At 46.4% G+C, this 21,293-nt stretch overlaps 1 protein-coding gene across 11 annotated transcripts in view; it reads right to left on the bottom strand.

The window, feature by feature from the left end:
- PMFBP1 (polyamine modulated factor 1 binding protein 1) overlaps positions 1-21,293 on the bottom strand; it is a 78,364-nt gene that overhangs the window by 36,228 nt on the left and 20,843 nt on the right. For all 11 annotated transcript variants that reach the window (XM_028739860.2, XM_028739861.2, XM_028739859.2 and 8 more), the window contains one exon: positions 5,153-5,220. In XM_028739860.2, coding sequence (XP_028595693.2) covers positions 5,153-5,220 — 68 coding nt within the window. The remainder of the gene's footprint in view (positions 1-5,152; positions 5,221-21,293) is intronic.

A 21,293-nucleotide genomic window follows, 5' to 3' on the forward strand; every position in this document is an offset into this window, starting at 1 on the left:
GTTCAATTAGGAATTGAAGAGAATTGTTGCTGGTGATACAAGATTGGGATGGACTGAATGACCTGAAATGGAGGAGGGCTGCTCATTAAAGAAAAGAGGAATAACAAGTGTGACAATTTGGGAAAGCTCAAAAGAAAACTCAAGAACACAAGTGAATGATGGGAAGCAGCAAGGCTGGGCTGCAGCCCCAAAGGAGAATAAAAACTTCTTTGGTGGAGGGATTTCTGTGCACATGGAATTGGGTTACCAGTACACAATCTGGTCACTGTGGCTGTTCCTTGAGAACCTCAGCTTCTATTCCGAGGAGAAACCACCACTGCCACTGCCCAGCCTTTTCACTCTCCTGGCTGGGGAAGCACAGCAGAATTAGGGTTTGCCAATGATTTGTGCTCTGGGTAAAAACTCAACACCTGGCTGCCTCCCTGTGGGCTTGCCTCTCACTTCTCCAGCCACCTCCATGAAGCGAAATCCTCCTAGAAGTCAAACACTGAGTTTACAATAAAAACAAAGAAATTTAAAATGTGTATGCAAAACAAACACATTTCTGCATATTCTATTTCTCACACAGGGTTTGAATCTTTAATGTGACAATTGGTTTTTCCAGACGTGGATTTTTTCCTCCACGTTAATAAAAGAAAAATGTGTGAAGTGCATCTGCAAGGTGGATCATGCCAAGGCTGGGAGTAGTGATCTTTTTAGACATTTGAGTTTCACTCACACAGTTACAACCAGGCATCTCCTCCCTGGCACAATATGGGAAGGAACAGAACTCAGTGGCAGAGCATCTGTTTGTCATGCTGGAGGCCCAGGCTGAGTTCCCAATGGCACCTCCTGGCATCAGGTGACACCAAAAGTCTTTCTCTGGCCAAGACCTGGAACCATACTGGGCAAGATGGACCTGATGTAAGGTAGCTTACTGACATTCAGAAACAGCAGCTGCTAGCTGTCTGATGGAGGAATGGGCCATGCAGCCTTTTGTGGCCAGCCTCTGAACTGTGATGTCAGGTCAGGGAAGCGCAGGCTCCTATGCTCTGGCTTCCAAGTTCTCCTGCTTCTGGGCACTGACAAGGCAGAGAGTCCAGCTGGTACCAGGGTGGATAAAAATCCACTTTTTAAAATTTAAATAGCATTTTTTAAAAACTGATTTTTTAAAATTAAGATTGGATTTTTAAAATAAAATGCTTTGGGGGGGGGAGCTTTCTAAAGAGTTTTCTATTTAAGTTACATAGTAGCCCAAAGGCTATTCATCAGGAAATAAGGATTTCTTTTAAGTTTTTCATGTGTGCTGAAACTCAGTTGGTTGTTTTTTTTTTAAAAGGTTTAACCACATCAGTTAACAAACATGGATACATATGCTACAACGTTATTGTTTTAGTTAAATAAATTGTTTAAATTGTTCTTAAGGAAGTGATTATTTTTCTCCTTCCAATAAAGTACAGCAGAAAAGTTGTCAAAATATAAACAGTTAACTTATTAGACCTCACAATAATTTCATAATTATCTATGTATTTCTAATAGTATAACCAAATCAGTAATTTTTGATATAACTGTAAAAACTACTCTAAAAAATTATTCTTCCAAAAATGAAACCTTCATCTGGTTGTAAATATTAAGATTATACCAGCAGGAATGTCTTTCTGTAAAAACAAATAAATTAAAAAAATTAAATCAAGTCTCAGTGACTAGTGATTTAAATCAAATCCACTCTAGCTGGTACTCAGACACCATAGCTCGTTTCAATGGCAGGACTGATTCAGAGGCCTGTGCTAAGGGAATCTGTGCGGCTCACCAAAGTATCTTGGTGTATTGGTAGTGCCCTGAAAGACACCGAGCAAATTCCTTCCGCTGAAAGTATACAGGGGGATTTAATCTACTTAGCAGGGATTAATCAAAGATTTGTTAAAAGATTTAAAGATTTTGCGCACTTTGCCCAGCAATGGCTGTGGAAGGCAATAAGCACAGAGTCGCCAAAAGGGTTGAGCTGCCAGGCGAGTTCCTGTGGCAAGAGCAACTCTACCTCAGCATAGACATAATAGCCTTCTACTACAAAAGGCTGGAAGCCAACCAGGAAATGGTTCCTACTGAAGCAAGAAGCAGTTTAAATTTACAAGACACAATACCACCAACTTAGAGTTATCAACATTACCTTCTACCTGCTTATCGCCAGCCACCTAAGGAAAGTCATCATAAAGTCTTAATGATGCTCCCATGGACTGCTCCGAGTCAAGCTTTGGTCAACCTCCAGAGCAGAGAGTTTAAAGGAATGTTTGGCTCTTGTTCCAAGGGCTGCATGCAAAAACCATGCAGTCAGAACAGAAAAACTGCCCCATTTCAGGATGTACATCAGTCACATTGGGGCTAGAAGCCCAGTGCTTGGAGTCCATGAAAAACTGCACTGTCCAGAGCCTTCAGTCAAAGAAAGGGATGAGCAGGGGGATCCCATGAACCCCCCAGAAAAGCCTTGGAGGAAGAGGGGCCTGGAATGTGCCTGCTCCACTCCCTCTTTTGCCTACTCCAACTCACCCCACCCCGAGAGGATGTTCCCCTGGACCGCTCTCTGTGTTGTGCGGTGCTGCTGCTGCTGCTGCAGTTAACCTGAGCAACACCCTCCCAGGGTGGGAAGAGCAAACTGGGCCAGGTCTGGCCTGGGAAAGGAAAGAGTTGAGAGGAGGAAGGGAGGGAGGGGCTTTCACTGGTGTTCAGAGGGAGCCTCTGCACAGGACAAATTCACAGACAGACACTGGCACTCATAAATTATACAACTCATTTGCATATTCCAGTCATGAAACATTATGCAAATACTGCCTGATTTGCATAATGGATTCCAGTCACCGCTTCAATTGCTTTGTGTGTGTGTGTGTTTTTTTTAAAAAAACAAAACGAAATAAAAGGCAAAGGCTGGTTCCAGCTGGCCACCCCGCCTCGTCTGCTTGGCCCTTTGCCTCCAGGGGGTGGGGTGGGGGGAGGGAGGCAAAAGCACCCTAAGCCCTGGCATGAGAAATATTGCCCTTAATTGCAACCCACCAACTTGGACCTGGTTGAGATTCTTCACCAGAAGCCACGCATCTGAGCCAATTAGGGAGGAAGAAATGAGGAGGCAAGACCAGGGAAAGAGGGAGACGTTTTCCGTCATTGCTAGCATGGCTGGAGGTGGGAAATCCTTCCCTTCCTAACTGCTTAATTATATACAACAGAGACTATCTCTGTATTTGGTGATAATAAGCCAAGCTGGGGGGTGGGGGACACTTCTTGTCTCCTCAGAGCTCAGAAGAGCTTTCGTTTTTTAGAAGAGGGATGGGAGGAGGGGCTCCTCTGATTATTTATAACGAACTGTAATAGCAACACATTGCGAAGGATGAGATGGGAGGGTGTCGCTCGCCTTCCATCAGCAGCCAACGTTGCTCACTTCTCCTGCAGGGGCTGGCTGGCTGCGCTGCTGTGGGCGCCTCCCTCCTGCCCCCCTGTGAAAGGCAGAAATGTGCCAAGCGGCTGGCGTCGGCACCCTGTGGGAAAAGTTGACTGTAATTCTTTTGCTTTTAAAATCAATTAATCCGTGTGTTAATTAACGTCAAGTCGACAGAAGGAGGAGGGGAGAGTGAGAGTGAGAGAGAGAGAGGGTGGGTGGGAGGGAAGAAAGGAAAGAGCTGCCTGCAAGGGCGGATGGCAGACTCGTTGGCACGGTGCCATCCATTCAGTGGCAACGCCACAGTTTCGTGTGATAAGAGCAGCAGCGGGCATATGTTCTGGGGGTCCTGTACGTGGGCCAGACAGTGCGGAGCAGCAAAGGGAGATTAGCCAGAGCCCGGGAGCAGACAACAAGCGGCAGCCGAGGGCACGGGGTGCCAGGAGGAGGAGGGCAAGCTCGCCTCTCCCTTGGACTCCAGAGATCCAGGGGCTCCCCCACAGGCAAGGCGCCAACTGGACCCCTCCGCCATTTCAGCTTCATTCTGCTGCAGTGGAGCCAGCGCAACGGAAGACAAAGGCCGCCATTTCCGCCATGATGCCACTCCCAAGCCCAGGCTGGCATCCTTGAGCCTTTAAAAGAAGAAAGGAAAAGAAGGAGGCGCCAAGAGCAAAAACAGCCCCCCGTCTGCTTGCCCCTCCTGCGTTGCTGTGCCAGGGGCAACTGGGCATCTGTCGGCGTAACAGAAGGCACGCAAATGGCTTGTTCGCTGCAAGCTGTTGGTTTGTTCGCCAGGCAGGTTCATTTATAGCTAGAACCAGAAAGAGAGAAGACACTCCAGCCCAGTCAACAACCAGCTAACTGGAGACAGCCACCATTGAAGAAGAGATGCCACAGGAAGCATCATGAACGCAGGCTCTGGCTGCTACCAGCTGCCAGTCAGTGGACCAGAGAGTGATGCCAAACCTGCAGCGAAAGAGAGAGAGGAGATTGGGGGGCGGGGGTGGACGAGGACGAGCTGGAAGGTCTCCCGTAAGACCTTTGAAGGCAGGCAGAAAAGAGCATTATTTGGGTGTTCAGGGCTGGAGAGAGAACATTTCGCAATGCTTCTCTATGGACGCGTGACTGCTGCGTGTGAATGCGCACCTGAAGGCACAGACACTGACACACACAGAGATAGGTATGTACAAGACGGGTGTGCCTGTATGCCCACTCGTTTGAGCATGCACTCAGATTTTATCCATGTGTGCATGCTTGCACACACATGTTGATGCCTGTGTATGTGCACGTGTGTAAGTTAGAAAGTACAAGTGTGCGAGAGCGAGTGAGTGAGAGAATGCCCGTGTATACACTTGCCACTTTTAACCCAGGTATACACAGATGTTCCCCCCTCCACCCAGAAAAAACAAACAAACCCACCCACCCACCCTTCTTCAGAAGCAGTAGCAGATTTATTTCCATGCGTTGCTATCACCAGGGAGATGAATGGGGCCGATGGGACGCCCTTTGCAAGATCCACTATGGAGTGTGTGTGTGTGTAGGGGGGGGGGGGAGAGAAAGAAAAAGAGGGGGAGAGAGAGAGAATATATACCACTAAGATCTGCACCAACTTGAAAGCAGAGCGAGATCTGGAAGGTGCTACTCCTGACGCCCAGGTGGCACACCAGACAGGCCAGGTCCAGAGTCCCACTCTGTGGCGCCGGAGGCTCTCTGGGGCTGCTTTGTAGAAAAACAAAGCTGCTTACTTACACTGTCTGTGCTGTTGTGGATCCTGAAAGGCTTTCAGCTGGCATCGGGCGCTGAGCCAGGGACGGGTGCTGGAGACAAAAGGAAGACACAAAAATAAAGTCATGCCACGGGAATATTAATTGGCTTCTCACTTAATGGGAATTTACAAAATATGCTAAATGGGGGTTTGTTTTCCCTCTTCGTCCGAAAAGAAACCCACTGAAGAGAAAAGCGGAGATTGGCACGCATCTCTTTTGCATGGAAAATACTGGTACAGGATTTACTGCCAAGCGGCAGAGATCAGGATTAACAGCAATGGCATCTTTTGGGCATCTTTTTTTCTTCTAATGAACAAGCTTTTGCGGTTAATGAGGAATAATCGTTTTGCTAATGAGCTCTGAAACGTTAAGAGAAAAGAGGGGTGTTCTGTTAATCGCCCGGTGCAGTCGCGTGGCTGGATTATAAACGGAATGCAGGACGAAAAGGGGGGTGGGAGATCCTCCTGGAAAAGAAGCAGCCGAGAGATGGGTGCTGGGTCACCCGCGGTGCCCGCTCAAGCCTCCACACATCCGGCCAGCAGCAGCTTGGGTTTCTCAAACTCCGCAAAGTGGATATTCGGGGAAGATTACCATCACCGTCAAAGCGCGAGGCACGGCTCTTAACGTCTCCAGTGTTTAATCATCATACAGTAGAATGGTTTTATGCATATTTCATTTGCATATCATTAAGGCAAACTACAGGGGGATGGTGAGCTAAGAGAGGTGCAATGTTGCGGGCAGGGGCGGGGGTTGGGGGCAATGAGAAGCCTGCCTATCTGCCTGAGATGCCAGGAGCCAGACCTCAGTCCGCCTTCCATTTGGAAACCTTTGAAAGTGGGATATAACCTGGGATACCTCCAATTCCAGCAGCGGAGCCTTCGAAGAGGGGACTGAGGCCAAGCCTGACTTGCGCTGCCAGGAGGATCGCTGGCTCCAGGGGAATGCCCTGGCAGGTCTGCCCTTCTTCACAGGCATTTGGGATCAGATTAATTCTGGAGACGATGTCAAGGGTGTGGGGGGGGGGGGCAAGGATATCCATGCGGGAATTGCAGCCCACCCTCTTATTAGCAAACAGTTGGGTCTCCTCTGTTTTCCTCCTTTGCTTGCTTTTCTTTTGGTGTCCCCACTCAGTCATTTCATCAATTACTTGCCGGCTGAGATCCTTTTGCCCTGGCACTAGCCAGCCAAGGAAGGCACCAGTGGCGGCAGCTGCAGCTGAATACAGGGGATTCTTTGTGGCTCTTAGACATGGCCAACGTCTTAATTGGGGGCTTTTATCACACGCAGACAACAGCAGGATTGTCACTGCTCCCTTTGGCTTTTCATCGGATGCTGGTTGGTTTTGGGGGTGGAGGGGCTTTCCTGCCAGCAGAACCACCATTGTCAGCTTCACAAGCTGCCATACGGTGACATGCTCTTGGCTCAGAAGCAGAACTTGACTGGAGAATTTTAGATAGCAGAATTTACCCCCCTCCTTTCCCAGCTTTCCCTCTTGGGCAACTATGAATATTCGGATGAGTTGAAATGGGAGGGTGCTGTTGATGGTGGAGCTGCTGGTGGCAGTGGTGGCAGCACAGGGAGTTGAAGGCAGCCAGAACTAGGAAAGCACCGTCTTTTTTTTGGGGGGGGGGGGGGCTTGCTGCATTTCCTCTGCTTGTGCCCATAGCGCTGCGGCACATGCAGATGTCGCTGTTGTTCTTCATAAAAACATAATGATATGCAAAAGCATAACGACCCCATTGGGGCGCAAAGCATCAATGAAATAACAGTGTTAGGACAGAGGGAGGGGGAGGAATGATGACAGACACCCGACTGAAGGAATGTCCACATAAATTATCTTTATTCAAATGAAACAGAACTGGTGGAGAGGAGGGAAGAGATGGTGAGTCATGAGTCACATGGAGTGCAGGCCAACTTTGAATGTGCCAAGGGGAGGAAGATCCTCTCTGCCACGCCCAGAGAAGCAGGCAGGGGAGAGAAGGCAGCTGAGACAGCGTGGCATTTCCAGTCACATGTTTCACTAGGAGGCTCCGGGGGCATTCCTGGGCAAGGGACTTTCAGCGCTGCTCCAGCCTGGACTGGCATTTCCACAGCAGATGCAGAGAAGCCTCACAAGGAGAAGGGAGACGAGGCAGCAGCACTGGTTCCACAGGAGCTGCTGAGGGTGAAACTTGGACCAGGCCAAAGACGAGCAATGGCTGCTGGAAAGAAGGAAAGCTGGGGCTCAAGGCACCCATACCTCTGAGGACTCTGCCCACTCCCGTGGCAAGCAGATTCCCCAGAGGTGGACCGAGGAAGCTAGCAAGTGGGGCTGAATTAGAGACCCCCATCATCCTTTCCCACACCTGGATTTGGGGGTCACTGTCCTGTTCAAGGTGAAAAAAGGAGGCCCACACAGAGCAGGCAGTGACTGATATAGTGACCCTGGAAAGGAAAGGAAACCAAAGGGAGTAAAATGGGGTTAGGGTCAAGTCCCTTCAGAGGGCCCACCTGTTGTTTTTAAGTTACAAAGAAATTGCAAAGCAGAGATGGCACCACCAAGTCCAAAGGGATGGAAGCAGCATCATGGAGTCCAAAGCAGGGTTGCCACACAGCTTATTTTGGAACAGACAGAATATTAGAATTACGCCAGGGGTGAGGAACCTCCAGGCCCTCCAGATGCTGCTGAACAATAGCCACAGCAAGCATGGCCAATGGCTGAGGGTGATGGGACTTGTAGTTCAGCAACAGCTAAAGGGCCAAAGCTTCTCCACCCATTATCTAGCCACACAAACACCAGAAATATCTGAGAAGATTACAAGGGATTCCTTTTTTATTTTTAAAATAAGTAAAAAAAAAACCCACATTAAACCAAAAAGAAGCCTACTGAAAAGGAATCCAAAGAGTGAAGGATCTCTCCACATGATGCAGTGGTTCTAGGTAACACTGGTCTTGGGTTCAAACCCCTCAGGGGTCTTGGTCCCTGTGCCATTTGTTTGGGCTGTTGGGAGGACAAAATAAGACAATCTCCATAGATTCTAAACCTATACTGATTGGAGTGATGGAGGGACAGACAGCTGCCTTCTTTTGTGTCAGCCCAATAATATCACCTGCTCTGACTGGCAGTGACCAAATAAGATATTTAGGGGCCGACACCCGCTCTGCATAGAAATTGCACAGAACCATTCACACCAACAGGCCTGATATTCTCTTCCATGAATTTGCCTAATGCTCTTTCAGGGTAGAGGCGGATGGACCAGTCTACGTCTGTCTCAGATCAATTTCCCTGGGGCTCAAACATGAGCCTTTTCTGTTTGGATTTTTGCACACTTTCCAAAAGAATATACAAAAGATCCACATGTGAATTGTACACATTTTGTACACAATCTTCCCATAAAACACATGTTTTAGATGCATTTCACTGCACTGTTCCTCCTAAAAGAGACAAGTTGTATACATCTTAACATAAAATAAGTATTTTCACACACACTTCTCAGGACCAAAACAGAATCACAAAACCCAGAAAAGTGTGAAATATGGCTGAGAGCTGAATTCTGAGCTGTAGGCAAGTTCAGGAAACATTGAACTGGGTCAGTCTGCTGAAAAAAGCTGACCAGATTTGATCACTCTATCCCCATTTCAAAGCCATATAAAGCAGTGGCTTTCACCACATTTTGAAGCAGTGAATTCCACAAGTTAACCTTTAGTTATTAAAGAAGTTCCTTCCTTTGGCTGTCCTAAATGCTATGCCAGTCAGTCAGTTTCACTGCATGGTCCCTAGTTGTAATATTATGAGGGTGTGCTTTCTCTACACAATGAATAAACCTGTTATGTCCTTTCACCATCTAATGCACATGATGCAAAATCTGCAAAACCACACATTCTCCACTATCAGCTGCATATTGCAGGAGTCAGTAATATGTATCCCAAAGTTGGCAAATGACCCAAGAGATCTTCTCTTACATAGTCTTCTCTAGGGTTACTGAGGCCACTTGCACAGATATTTGGACAATTGCATCTTTACAGGAATATTTTGGAATATTCCCCAAACCTCTCTTTGCTGAGCTAGACAGAGCCCAACCCCACTGGCCTTATGCTCTCAAGTTGGGACAACTCTAATGGGATCATTCACCATCACTACCAACCACCAAGTGGGGAAATGTAGGTATGCCACACCTTTCATTGAGAAGGTCATTTTTTATATTAGCTTTAAATATGAAGTAGTTGGGGGTTCTCTTTTTTGTTTTGCTTTTAAATGAGAGAAACCCATGGCCACCTTGTATTTAAAAATAAGATGGTAGTTCAGCCATGCTCCTTAAATTTAATCCAGCCTTTAGAGGCATTTCCCCCCTCCCCCAGATTACAAAAACCAGAGGACAATCTGACACTATTATCATAGGTATCACATATGGCATCATGGACATCCCCTTGAAATATAAATACAACCGCTCACCAAAAGATATCCACATGAAGACATAGGATGAATGGAAGACATTATATTTCAGACCAGTTCTGCAAATGTGGATGTCTCACAATTTGGAGGAATGAGGAATGAGAAAGCCATTGTGTGGTGTGTGTACATGTACACTGCACTTTTCTGTTAAGCTGGCAGAGGGGAAGCCATTTCAAACTGTATTTTGCTCTGCTTCTCCTTTAAGTGGGTGTGCAGCAGTCTCCTTTGAGTGGGTGCCACTCCCCTGCCTGCGTAACAGAAAAGTGCAACCAAGCCCAGCACTAAGCAGGATTGCTCTCCTTTTGCAATGGATGATGTAAAGGAGAATGATGATCCTGTCTTCGCACTAGGTTCTCCTTTGTGCAACGCTTCAAAGGTTCCTCTTCCCCACCACCCGTAAGAATTTAATAAGACCTTTCATAATGCAATGCAACACAAAACAAACTAATCTAAACAAAAACAAAGGAAGAGAAAAAGAAGAATGCAAAGTCCTCTCTCACTGGGAGATCTTAAATTGTCCCAAACAGAAAAAGGTGAAGCCTCCCAGCTCTCCCCTGGGAGCAGTGGCGTAGCGTGGGTTGTCAGCACCCGGGGCAAGGCAAGTAATTTGCACCCCCTAATCCGTGGATTTGCGCCCCCTAACCTGTGGATTTGCCCTAACCCCAGATGTTGCGCCCGGTGCGGCCGGCCCCCCCTGCACCCCCCACGCTACGCCACTGCCTGGGAGATTCCCTTTCTTCACCCAGCCTCCCACCCTAGGAGATCTTCCCTTCCCTGCCTCTCACACAGGGTCCTTCAACAACCATCCATCACCTTCATCTGTATGCAAACCCCTCATTAACCCTGAGTAGAGGATAACAAAAAACACAAAGAAACAAAGCAAAGCAGAAGCCAAAACAAAGCACAAAAGAAAAAACAACAAGGAGGTAAAAATATTAAAGGAGTAAAAAATAACAACAAAAAAAGGTAAAGGTAAAGGACCTCTGACAGTTAAGTCCAGTCGCGAATGACTCTGGGGTTGCGGTGCTCATCTCGCTTTACTGGCCAAGGGAGCCGGCGTTTTTCCGCAGTTTTTCTGGGTCATGTGGCTAGTATGACAAAGACACTTCTGGCAAAACCAGAGCAGCACACGGAAATGCTGTTTACCTTCCTGCCGGAGCGGTACCTATTTATCTACTTGCACTTTGACGTGCTTTCGAACTGCTAGGTTGGCAGGGGCTGGGACAGAGCAACAGGAGCTCACCCCGTCGCGGGGATTCAAACTGCCAACCTTCCGATCGGCAAGCCCTAGGCTCAGTGGTTTAGACCACAGCGCCACCCGCATCCCCAAAAAATAACAATAACAGAATATAAAAAAAAAGTAAAAAAGGACTTCCAACTATGCACCTGTCAGCTGTATATACAAGAGTTCTTCAAAATTTTCAAATGTTCACTCCAGGGTAGTATCCAGGTGTTCCTCCAGTGTGCATGCACATGAAAGCTCATTCCAATAACAAACTTAGTTGGTCTCTAAGGTGCTACTGGAAGGAATTTTTTTATTTTGTTTCGACCACGGCAGACCAACATGGCTACTTACCTGTAACTCCATTTGCTAGGCAATGCTTTTCCAGTCTTCAAGTCTAGGCATTTCAAATTCATTCATTTTTAATTCCAAAAAGTCCAAAAGAGGTTCTTCGATTATTACTATTGATAAAAGTCAATAACAGTCGTTTTCCAGACTAACATAACAATTTTACCTCCAGTACTGAGAAACAGTAAATCTTTGGTCTTTATTCCTTCAAGAGTCTCTTTGCTGTGGTCATATATTGAAAAAATGATCCGTAGTTATTTACTTGTGTATAATCATTATTTCACACCCAGATCCTTATCTTCCTATTTTCTGTTGGCCATCATTTTCCATCCTAACCTTTTTTTAAAAAACATAGTTTCCATTTCCTCTTCTTCCATTATTTTTCCAAGAATGTTGTGAGAGGCTTAATAATTTTTTCTTCTAGATTTAGTTCAAATTTTATAGTCATTTCTTTCCTAACTCTATTTCTGCCAGCTCAGGATATTTCTTAGTCTCTCTATCCGTGGTTTCCTTCCCCATCTCCAACATCATGACTCCAGCATTTAGCTCCTTCAGGCATGTGGAGGTCCTCTCGATTTCATCATCCATAGCCTCAAGCTTAACTATTACAATCTACTGCTCAGGCAAACCACCACCAGTATTCTTTCTCAAAGGCTGCATATTTTCTCCAGCCTCAACTTTGTCCAATCCTTTCCATTTACCATTTTGTGCATCTCCACTCTTAGTTCTTTTCAGTGCTCCTTCAATAATTGTTGCATGACACCAATAATCAGTGGGGTGTTTTTCAGTATTTTTCCTATACTGAGTGCTTTCCCTGAAATCCATAGTCCTTGCTTATCAGGAAGTTATATTCTTAACATTCCACTCTCAGAACAAACTGTCACATAGTTTCACATTACAAGCAGCTCATTCACCAGTCAAACTGAGGATTAAGAATAGAATAAAATAAGATGAAATTTTTTGAGTTGGGGAATCTCTTAGATGTTTAACAACTTTCTTTGGGACATATGAATAGACTTGCAGGGGTCAGCAAACTTTTTCAACCGGGGGGCCGGTCTACTGTCCCTCAGACCTTGTGGGGGGGACGGACTAGATTTTGAAAAAAATAATAAACAAATTCCAATGCCCCACAAATAACCCAGAGATGCATTTTAAATAAAAGGACACATTCTACTCATGTAAAAACATGCTGATTCCCAGACCGTCCGCAGGCCGGATTGAGAAGGCGATTGGGCCGAATCCGGCCCCAGGGCCTAAGTTTGCCTACCCATGGATTAGAGCATGCTTTTTTGTTTTGTTTTGAGCCCTTTAATGGCATCTCGTCTTAAACCAGCTGTTGGGTCAGAGAGAGAGTCTCTATAGTAATTTATAGGAGTTTCAGAAATGATTGAAGAAAGGGAGGTTGAGCTGATCTTTGCCCTAAGGACTGACACCTAGGGCTATTAAGTGGTGTTTGGGCAAGACTGCAGTTCTTCTGCTGCCTGGTCATTCACCTTGAAGATTTCTCAGTCTCACGATGGGAGAACAGTCCTTCCAGAACACTGGAAGTTAATCCCTGTTATCTCTGTTCTTCAGAGATAATACAATAGGCAATAGCTATCATTAAACACCACCTAATTATCTCTGACTTGGAACCTTGTCAGGAAATGTTTAAACAGCCATGATTTCTCACTGGAAGTCCAGTGCTTCAAAGGCTCCTGATAACCAGGTAGTTGTCAGGTGTCTGGAGAGCTGCAAAAAGCAGGTTTAAGGCAAACTCTTCCCTGTCAGCCAAGCCCCACCTTAGCTTTACGACATCAGGTTTAGAGATGGGCATGACTTGCCCAAAACAGTCTGGTGGGCCAAATGGGTAAGCCTGGCAGACCATGCCTGTCAAGCAAGATGGAGATTATCCCCCACCTGGACTAGGTGCTGGAATACTCTAGCATTTGATATAATAGACTGACCCAGCAAGTTGCCATGGAAGGTGAGCCGCATGGGAGTGTGACCCTGGGCAATTTGAAACCTTCCATATGCCCACAACTTAAACATGTGAAAGTTTTAGTCTGTTTTAAAGTCTTACAGGCCTTTTAAAAATGTATTTCTATATTTGATTTATGTTGCACATTGTCCTGAAATTTGAAATCATGAAGGGTGCTATAAAATAAACTTTAAATAAAATAAAAAAATCTCTGCTATATGAAACTGGTGACTGGAAAGGCATGATTTCCACAGCAACACATTCCAGCCCTACTAACCCTAAACCATGGGTAGGCAAACTAAGGCCAGGGGCCGGATCTGGGCCAATCACCTTCAAAATCCGACCCGCAGATGGTGTGGGAATCAGCGTGTTTTTACATGAGTAGAATGTGTCCTTTTATTTAAAATGCATCTCTAGGTTCTTTGTGGGGCATAGGAATTCATTCATTCCCCCCCCCCCATATAGTCTGGCCCCCCACAAGGTCTAAGGGACAGTGGACCAGCCCCCTGCTAAAAAAAAATACTGACCCCTGCCCTAAACTAAAAAGACCCAATCTCTTTGGCCTTTCTTCCCAAGACAGGGGCTCTGACCACTCCCACATATTTCCTGGTAGCCCTTTTCAGTTCTACAGCATCCTATTTCAGATGGGATGAGAGGTGGCACAATCTTCAGTTTGGATTACTATAACATGCTCTACATGGAGCTCCCTTTGAAAAGTGCTTGGAAACTTCAACTGGCCCAAAGAGCTGCAGCCAGATGGTTGACCAAGGTTGATTATAGGGAGCATAAAACTCCATTTTTACAACAGCTCCACTGGCTATCCATCTGTTTCTGGGCACAATTCAAATTGCTGGGTATGACCTATAAAGCCCTACATGGCTTATGCCCAGGCTCTTTGAAGGACTGTATTCTTTCCTGTGAACCTGACCAGGCTCAGAGAGTTTGGGGGAAAGTTCTTTTCTCAGTCCCACCACCCTCACAGGCATGCTTCCTGGGGATATTGGAGAGGGCCTTCTTGGCGGCTGCTCCCAGACTTTGGAAATCCCTTCCTAGAGAAGCTAGACTGGCTCCCCTTTCTTGTCCTTCTGCTGGCAGGTGAAGACTGTTGCATTCAGACAGGCCTTTGGAAACTGCTTTTTTTAAAAAAAAGAAAAGAAAGGGTGGGTTTTAATAGTGCTGTGCTGTTTTTCTTATCTGTATTTTAATAGATTTGTTTTTATATTATGTTAACCCTACTAGAGTTTAATTAATTTTTAACAATTATCTTTTACATGTTTTCAGCTTCTTGTATTTTATTTGTGTTCTTTTAATTTGTGTAACCTGTCTTGAGTCCCAGTTTGGGGAAAATGTGGGTTATAAATAAATGTAATAGTAACAACAACAACAACAACATGTTTATAGCCACATACCACGACCCTTGCAGAAAACAGCATCTCTTCATGCTTCCAGAAAAGCATTGCCAATGAGGAGGAAAGTTTCTATTTACTCCACATATACACCCCTCTTCTTAAAAATCACAAAGCAGTTTACAAGCAATAGTACAAAATACCTCACCTGCAACAGCTAATCAAAAACAGTACTGTACAACCAGCTCATCAGCTCTAAATATCAGCATCAGTATGTTATTATTATATTAATAATAGACTACTCAGTAAAAAGCCGCCTTGAAAGCCTCATCAAAAAGATCTGAAGGCTGGGTTGAAAAGGTGTGTATTAAGTAACTGGCAAAACTGGCCCCAGGCCTGGCTTCAGCATCCACTGTGTAGCTTCTTTCATGGGCAGTAGGGCTTTGTCTGCAATCTTGCCTCCCCACCCAGTGGAGGTCTCATGTTAAAAGGGACCCTCCAGATTTCCCTACATATCACCCAATACATCAGGTATGAGTAGCTTCTCTTCATAGAGAAAACTTATGTAAACACATCAAAGGCTTTTGAGGTGTCCATAGACACAAAAAGGAAACCCTTTAAAATAAGGCAGGGTCAAACAGCAAGTTTAGCTTAGGAAGAGGTTTTATATAACAAAAAGCTCTAGAACAGATGACAGTGTCAAAACACAGCAATAAAGGTAACCAGGGTTAACTGTGGTGGGGGTGGGAGGCAGCTTTGTTTTTCCCAAACTGGAGGGTCTGCTGACCATTCTGTTGGTTTCTCAGCCAAAGATTTAGATTGCTGACCCTGGAGCTGCCAGGACTGGCTAAAGATGCTTCAGCATCTCTGTACTTTTCTGCATCTCAATTCACTCTGACCTCACTATTTACAATCCTGCCCCCGCAAACCGCATTTACATAGCCTTGCAACTGAGGATAGTCCAAAAGAGCTTGCACCTTTAAAAGATTGTTAGTCTTTCAGGTGCCACAAGTGAGGCCAGGGCCCCCAAACTTGGCTGTCTAGATGTTAGTACACTGAGCAGCGACAGCAGCACCAAGGAAATGGTTGGAGCAAAGGCCTTGGATAGGGCCCCCTCCACGCATAGCTTACGGTGTAGAAAGAACAGGGAGGTGGGGGATTTACAGAAAGCCCAGCAGCAGCAGCAGCTGCTGACAGAAGCTGTATAGAGGCCAATCTGGGGCAAGAGCAAATGGCCCTCCACCCCCCCCCCCCAAAGTAGAAGCATGCTCAGAAGTGAGCCCAGCACCACCTTCTGAAGGCCAACAGACTCCAGGAGCAAAGCTGCAGATGGCTAAGAGGCATTGTGGCTCTTGCCGAGAGAGAGAGCAGAACACTGTTTTGCAAACAGATGCACCATGGAAGAGAGGAACGACACACACCTGTCATTTGGTGTTACACATAAGCAGTTTATTAAAGAATTAAATATTTATAGACTATAAAGCAAGCAGGGCGATGGGTTGAAAACAGCGTGCTGAGAGGGGCATTATAAAACAATGAGGCTGTCAGTGATTGATCAAGTATGGAGAACACAAGCGTGTGAGAGAAGCACTGCGCCAGCAGAGGCCCCCGAGTTGCAGGAGCCTATCTGGGTTACTGCAGGAAGCCTCCCTTGACTGCTGCTAATGGAGTCAAAAAGGGCTAGAGAAGAGTCCAGGTTGTTGAGCGCTGGGCCTGCTGCACAGCCCAAAAGACTTCCTCTCCAAATGGGAGCTCCCATGTCCCCACCTTGTGATGCATCCATATCTCTCTCTCTCTCTCTCTCTCTCTCTCTCTCTCTCTCTCTCTCTCACACACACACACACACACACACACACACACACACACAATGCCAAATGGGAGCAACAGAATACAGTGGTGCCTCGCAAGACGAAATTAATTCGTTCCGCGAGTTTTGTCGTCTTGCGATTTTTTTCGTCTTGCGAAGCACGGTGTCGGGAAAGTTTTGGAAAAGCTTCAAAAATCACCAAAGTCTTTAAAAACCTCAAAAAAGGCTACCACACCGCGTTCTATGAGTTGCTCCTCGAAGTCAAGTCGTAACTGTATTAACGGTGTTAAGAAAAAGGAAACAAACTTGCAAGACGTTTCCGTCTTGTGAAGCAAGCCCATAGGGAAAATCGTCTTGCGAAGCAGCTCAAAAAACCCTTTCGTCTAGCGAGTTTTTTGTCTTGCGAGGCATTCGTCTTGTGAGGTACCACTGTACAAGTATTTTAGTCTAATAATGAATGACCAGTCTGGCTATAACAGTAGACCTTGGGGTATCTAGAAAATAAAACTGCATTGTATAACAGAAGCCAATGAGAGTTTTATAGAGTAATCGCCATGCAAGCCCATCCTTAATCTCCATTTCTCATGGAATTACTAAACAGGCAGACCATGGGACCACTGTGGACAAAGCATATCTTAATTTCAGCAAAGCACTTGACAATGTTCCCCCATGATATCCTTGTGGACAAAGTGGCAAAATGTGGTCCTTCACCTGCTCCTTATGGGAGGAGGACAGCAATCCAGTTGCTTTACGACAGACATGTCAAATAGCAACTGGCTTGGGTCTCAGCAAGAAGAGCCACCTCCAGGGGAGCAGGCAAGGAAGCAGGCTTCAAGGAACTGGAAATGTAGCAGTAATGCCCTTTAGAGCCATGTCCTGGCTAGGCCATGACATAAGCAGCTTGCAAGGGCATCTAAGAGCAGCCCTGAAGCTGGATCAGGCCAAAGGGGGACCCTCTAGTCTTTCATTCTTCTCCCTGGGAAACTTACAAGCCCAAGAGTACCTTCCTCACTTGCCCTCCCCAGCAATTGGTGTTCAGAGGCCGGCTGCCTCCCTAGAAGTGGCAAGCAGCCACCATGACAAGTAACCATGAGAGCCTTACCCTCAAGGCATGTATCTAATTCCCCTTCAAAGCAATCCAAGTTTGCAGCCATTAAGGCATACTGAGGAACTGAATTCCATAGTTTAACTATGTGCTGAGTAAACCTCCCTTTCATCTGTCCTGAAGCGCCCACCATTTAATCAGTTCTTCCTTGCAAGGCTATCTCAAGGCTGCAGGAAAGCACTGGGTCTTGGCTTTCTGTTCGCAAAAGTATCTTAAATCCATTCACAAAGGGACCTCGATGTGGCTGCATGATGCGGGACATGCTTCAGTTGTAGATCAACAGCCAGCCCACAGTGACCCCTTCCTCTCCACAGCTAGACTTGAAGCACCTCCTGGCAGAGGCAGCACCACTTTATTCCTGAAGAAAACAAGTGATGCTACAGCTGCAAGAATCTTCTTGCTTTTCTCAACCTAGGGTTCAATATTCTCCCCAGCAGACGTGAACATGAGATTTCCCCATGCTGCAATGCCTTGGAAGTGCCCAGCCTTTTTAAAGGAGGGCCCCTTGTCCGTTTTGTGGGCAATTGGCTGGGTTTCTCACATAATGCCCCTCCCTCTCCACCATGTTTATGAGATCTGCCTACAAGCCCCTGGCGAAGATGCCTCCAGCAGCCACCTCCATTTCACAAGACGAGAAGCATTCTTCAGATTCAAATGCTGTGAGGTCAGCAGAGCTGTCGAGATGTTGCTCTTCCCCCTTTAAAAGCGATGAGCTATTTACTCCCTAACAATTCTGCTTCAGAGCTGGTTTAGCATTTTTATTGGAATGTGAAAGCTCTTAAAAGAACAGGGAAAAAAATCTAATCAGGCAGAAGAGATAGAAAACTTGCTGAATTTTTGCTCTCCCCCCCATGCCCCCCTCAACCCTATCAAAAGCCCATCTTCCATTCATTGCTTCCCGATGTCATTATGACAAGCGGCTACAAATCAATAGCAGGAGGAAAGGCCGGGCCAGCCAGCATCAGCCAGTGATAAAGACTCCCTCTCAGCCCCGCTTTGCTAATAGCACATAATAGCAGCCATTGGTGCCCCGCATTAAATCATACATTTCACTCGGCGTTTATTATGGGATTTTTAAAACTCCTCACTAAATTGGATTTTCTCGATGGTCTCTAATTTCGACATTTATCATTTAAAATTAAACTCCTCTGTGGAGATGAAGAATGAAAAGGGGGGCAGAGAGAGAAAGGGGGAAGGAAAAAGTTTTGTATTTTTCTTCTCTTTAAAATGAAAACCCATAAATAATATTCAAATTCCACTACCACAAGCCCTAAAATTTTTATGTATCTAAAATGTTAGAAGTTTGGCTGGAATTGCTTTGGGAGATTTGCTCTGAAGCTGTTAAAAAGGAAGGATTATTATTATTATTTTAAAAAAACACCATCCAGGCTTTTCAGTATTCTGATTTGGATCCAGCTCTATGCAGAGGGCTCAGGGGCAGTTTCGCTTCCACCTGGTGACCCTGTTACCGAGTACAGGCTCCCATTAGCACACAGCACAGAGAGGGGTCTGTGCTGGTGGACTGTGTGGTAGGAAGGGTGGGCTCCATTTCTGAAGCTCCAGTTCTGTACCCAGCATAGCAGGAAAGAGAAAGGCACAGTGGTGCCCACAAGCAGGGTGCAGGGAGAGAAGAAAACACATACAGTGGAGGCGGCAGATGCAAGTGTTGGAGGCAATGCCTACTACATAAAATAAGTGGTGAGATGGAAGCAGCACTGTGTGACATCCCGCCCACCAGGTGACGTCATGAAGAAAGAGCAGTTAGAATAAAAGAAGTGGTGTGACACCCCTCCCACCAGAAAGAACAGTTTTAGAGAAAAGACCAACAGAATTGGCAGAAAGTTCACAGGAGGGTCTGGGCCAGGCCTCAAACTTTGTGCTCCAGACTCTTGGTTATCCTTGCTTTTGCCTCCCTTCCAAATCTCAATGGCTTTCTCTCCTTTCTCTTTTTGGACTTTCTGGCCCACAACTGAACATGCTGCTTTACACAAAGTCTGAACAGTTACAAAGTAAGTGGAGGGGAGAGAGGCCTTGCCAAGACTCGACATGATGGCCTCAAGGACCCTCTTATGAGCATCACTCTTGGCCCATGCACACAACAGCAAAAGGGAGGTGAGGCTCCAGCCACTTTCTTACACTCCATTGCCCCAGAAATGGCAGGGTGGTGGTAGGGCACCTCAAAGGGCCACAGACTCCACAGCACCACATCAGGAGCACACCTGGCTTATGACTTTCAGACAATAGTGCACCAAGCTCAGCATTTTCCCTGGCAAAAGCCGCATTTCCTGCCAGCCACTCATTTTTCGCCTTCCCCCCCGCAACCTGGCCCACACACTAGTCTACAGGGTGGGTGCTGCTGGAGACGAGAGGAACTGCCCCATGCAGTAGGCCTTGCCTCAGTATGGCAGGCCAGGCCTGGAAGAGATGCCCAACAATTCTTGTTGAGCTTGCGCAACCTCATAGTTTCCTGCAGCTCCAGATTCCGAAACATCCTATGGCTTATTGATCCTGGTAATCAAACTCAGCAACAGTTGAGAACCACTCAATTTTTCCCTACTGGAAATGTGTGTAAGACACCATGGTTTGCAATTAGCTGACTGGGATTAAATGCCACTTGGGGTGGGCTTTCCTCTTGCTGGATCCCAGGGCTCTGCCTGCCTGAGGATGTTGCTGGCAGGATTCCCTGACTTGTGAGGGCCTGCTGGAAATAGTATGGGAGGCATGAAGAGTTGCCAAGCCTTTTTGAAGAAGAGCTGAGCTTGAGCTTGGTGAATTCATTTATTAAGTTGCATGGTCCATGTTCCAGAGACAAAGACAGCTCCCAAGTGGAAGAGGAGGAAGGAAATGGAACAGCCACCCTCCAAAGTCCAGGCTGCTCCGAGCACAACTTGCTCTTCAAGGGGGTGGGCTGGTGAAAGATGCCCTTCTCTCAACCAAGCCATTCATTCGCTCTGCCATGAACAGCCATGCTCCAACGTACATGACCCTGTGAGGAAGAGAAGGCTCTATGCTCAGTCTGGACGTTCACACCTGATCTTGGCCAGGCCTCTAATCCAAAATGGAAAAAAGAGCAGCCATTGCTACACAGGCAGGAGGAAATATCTCCTCAGTACTGGAGTCACCCTATTCAGGCCAGAGAAGGTGCTACCAATTATTGGATGGGAAATCAGAGACTTCAAGCAAAAAGCTTAATAGTACTCCAGTATAGTTCTTGATCTGTGGCAACTGTGAAAAATCATCTTTGTTTTAAACTGTGATTCAGTTTATATTTTGTAGCTTTTCAGGAGCACACAGAATTTTAGAGTGCAGTTCAGCAGGCCATAAAATTCCAAGTCATGGCAAACGTAGTTCGCAACACACACCATGTCCCGCTTTTTGAATGTTACAGTTCATTGTTTTTCACAAGTAATGTGCTTTTCTGCTATCTACCATTTGACTGGAGAGGAACAATGAGAACAGCAGAAGCCAGGAGACAGAATAGGAGGCTTAGAGCAAAGCACAAATCATGCCTCCCACCTTCTCCCTACCTCAGTTTAGTTACGCAGCTATCCTGGGAAAGAGGGGACAGGCTCGGGTGCACATCTGGCATGGAAAATGTGCTAATGCTCTTCCCCACAGCATTTAAGCAAATCAGATGGGCTGCAAGCACTATGTGGGGAGAGTGGTGGAGGATATCCTTTCAGCAGCAGAAGCGGCCAGGGGGGCTTAGAAGGCTTCCAAGCAGGGATTCCCAGAAAAGCCCAAAGAGCAAGAGGCCCTGGCCCACAGACAGGGCACCTTGGGGAGAGCAGCTCTACCTAAAACGGGTCACAATCAGCCGAACATGAGCTCTCCTCACCCCACCCCACTTGTACCGCTGCTCTGTCCTGCCTCTCTTCTGTTAGCTGGCTGAGCAACCATATCC

Source organism: Podarcis muralis, chromosome 7, assembly GCF_964188315.1.
Source record: "Podarcis muralis chromosome 7, rPodMur119.hap1.1, whole genome shotgun sequence".
Classification (NCBI taxonomy): domain Eukaryota; kingdom Metazoa; phylum Chordata; class Lepidosauria; order Squamata; family Lacertidae; genus Podarcis; species Podarcis muralis.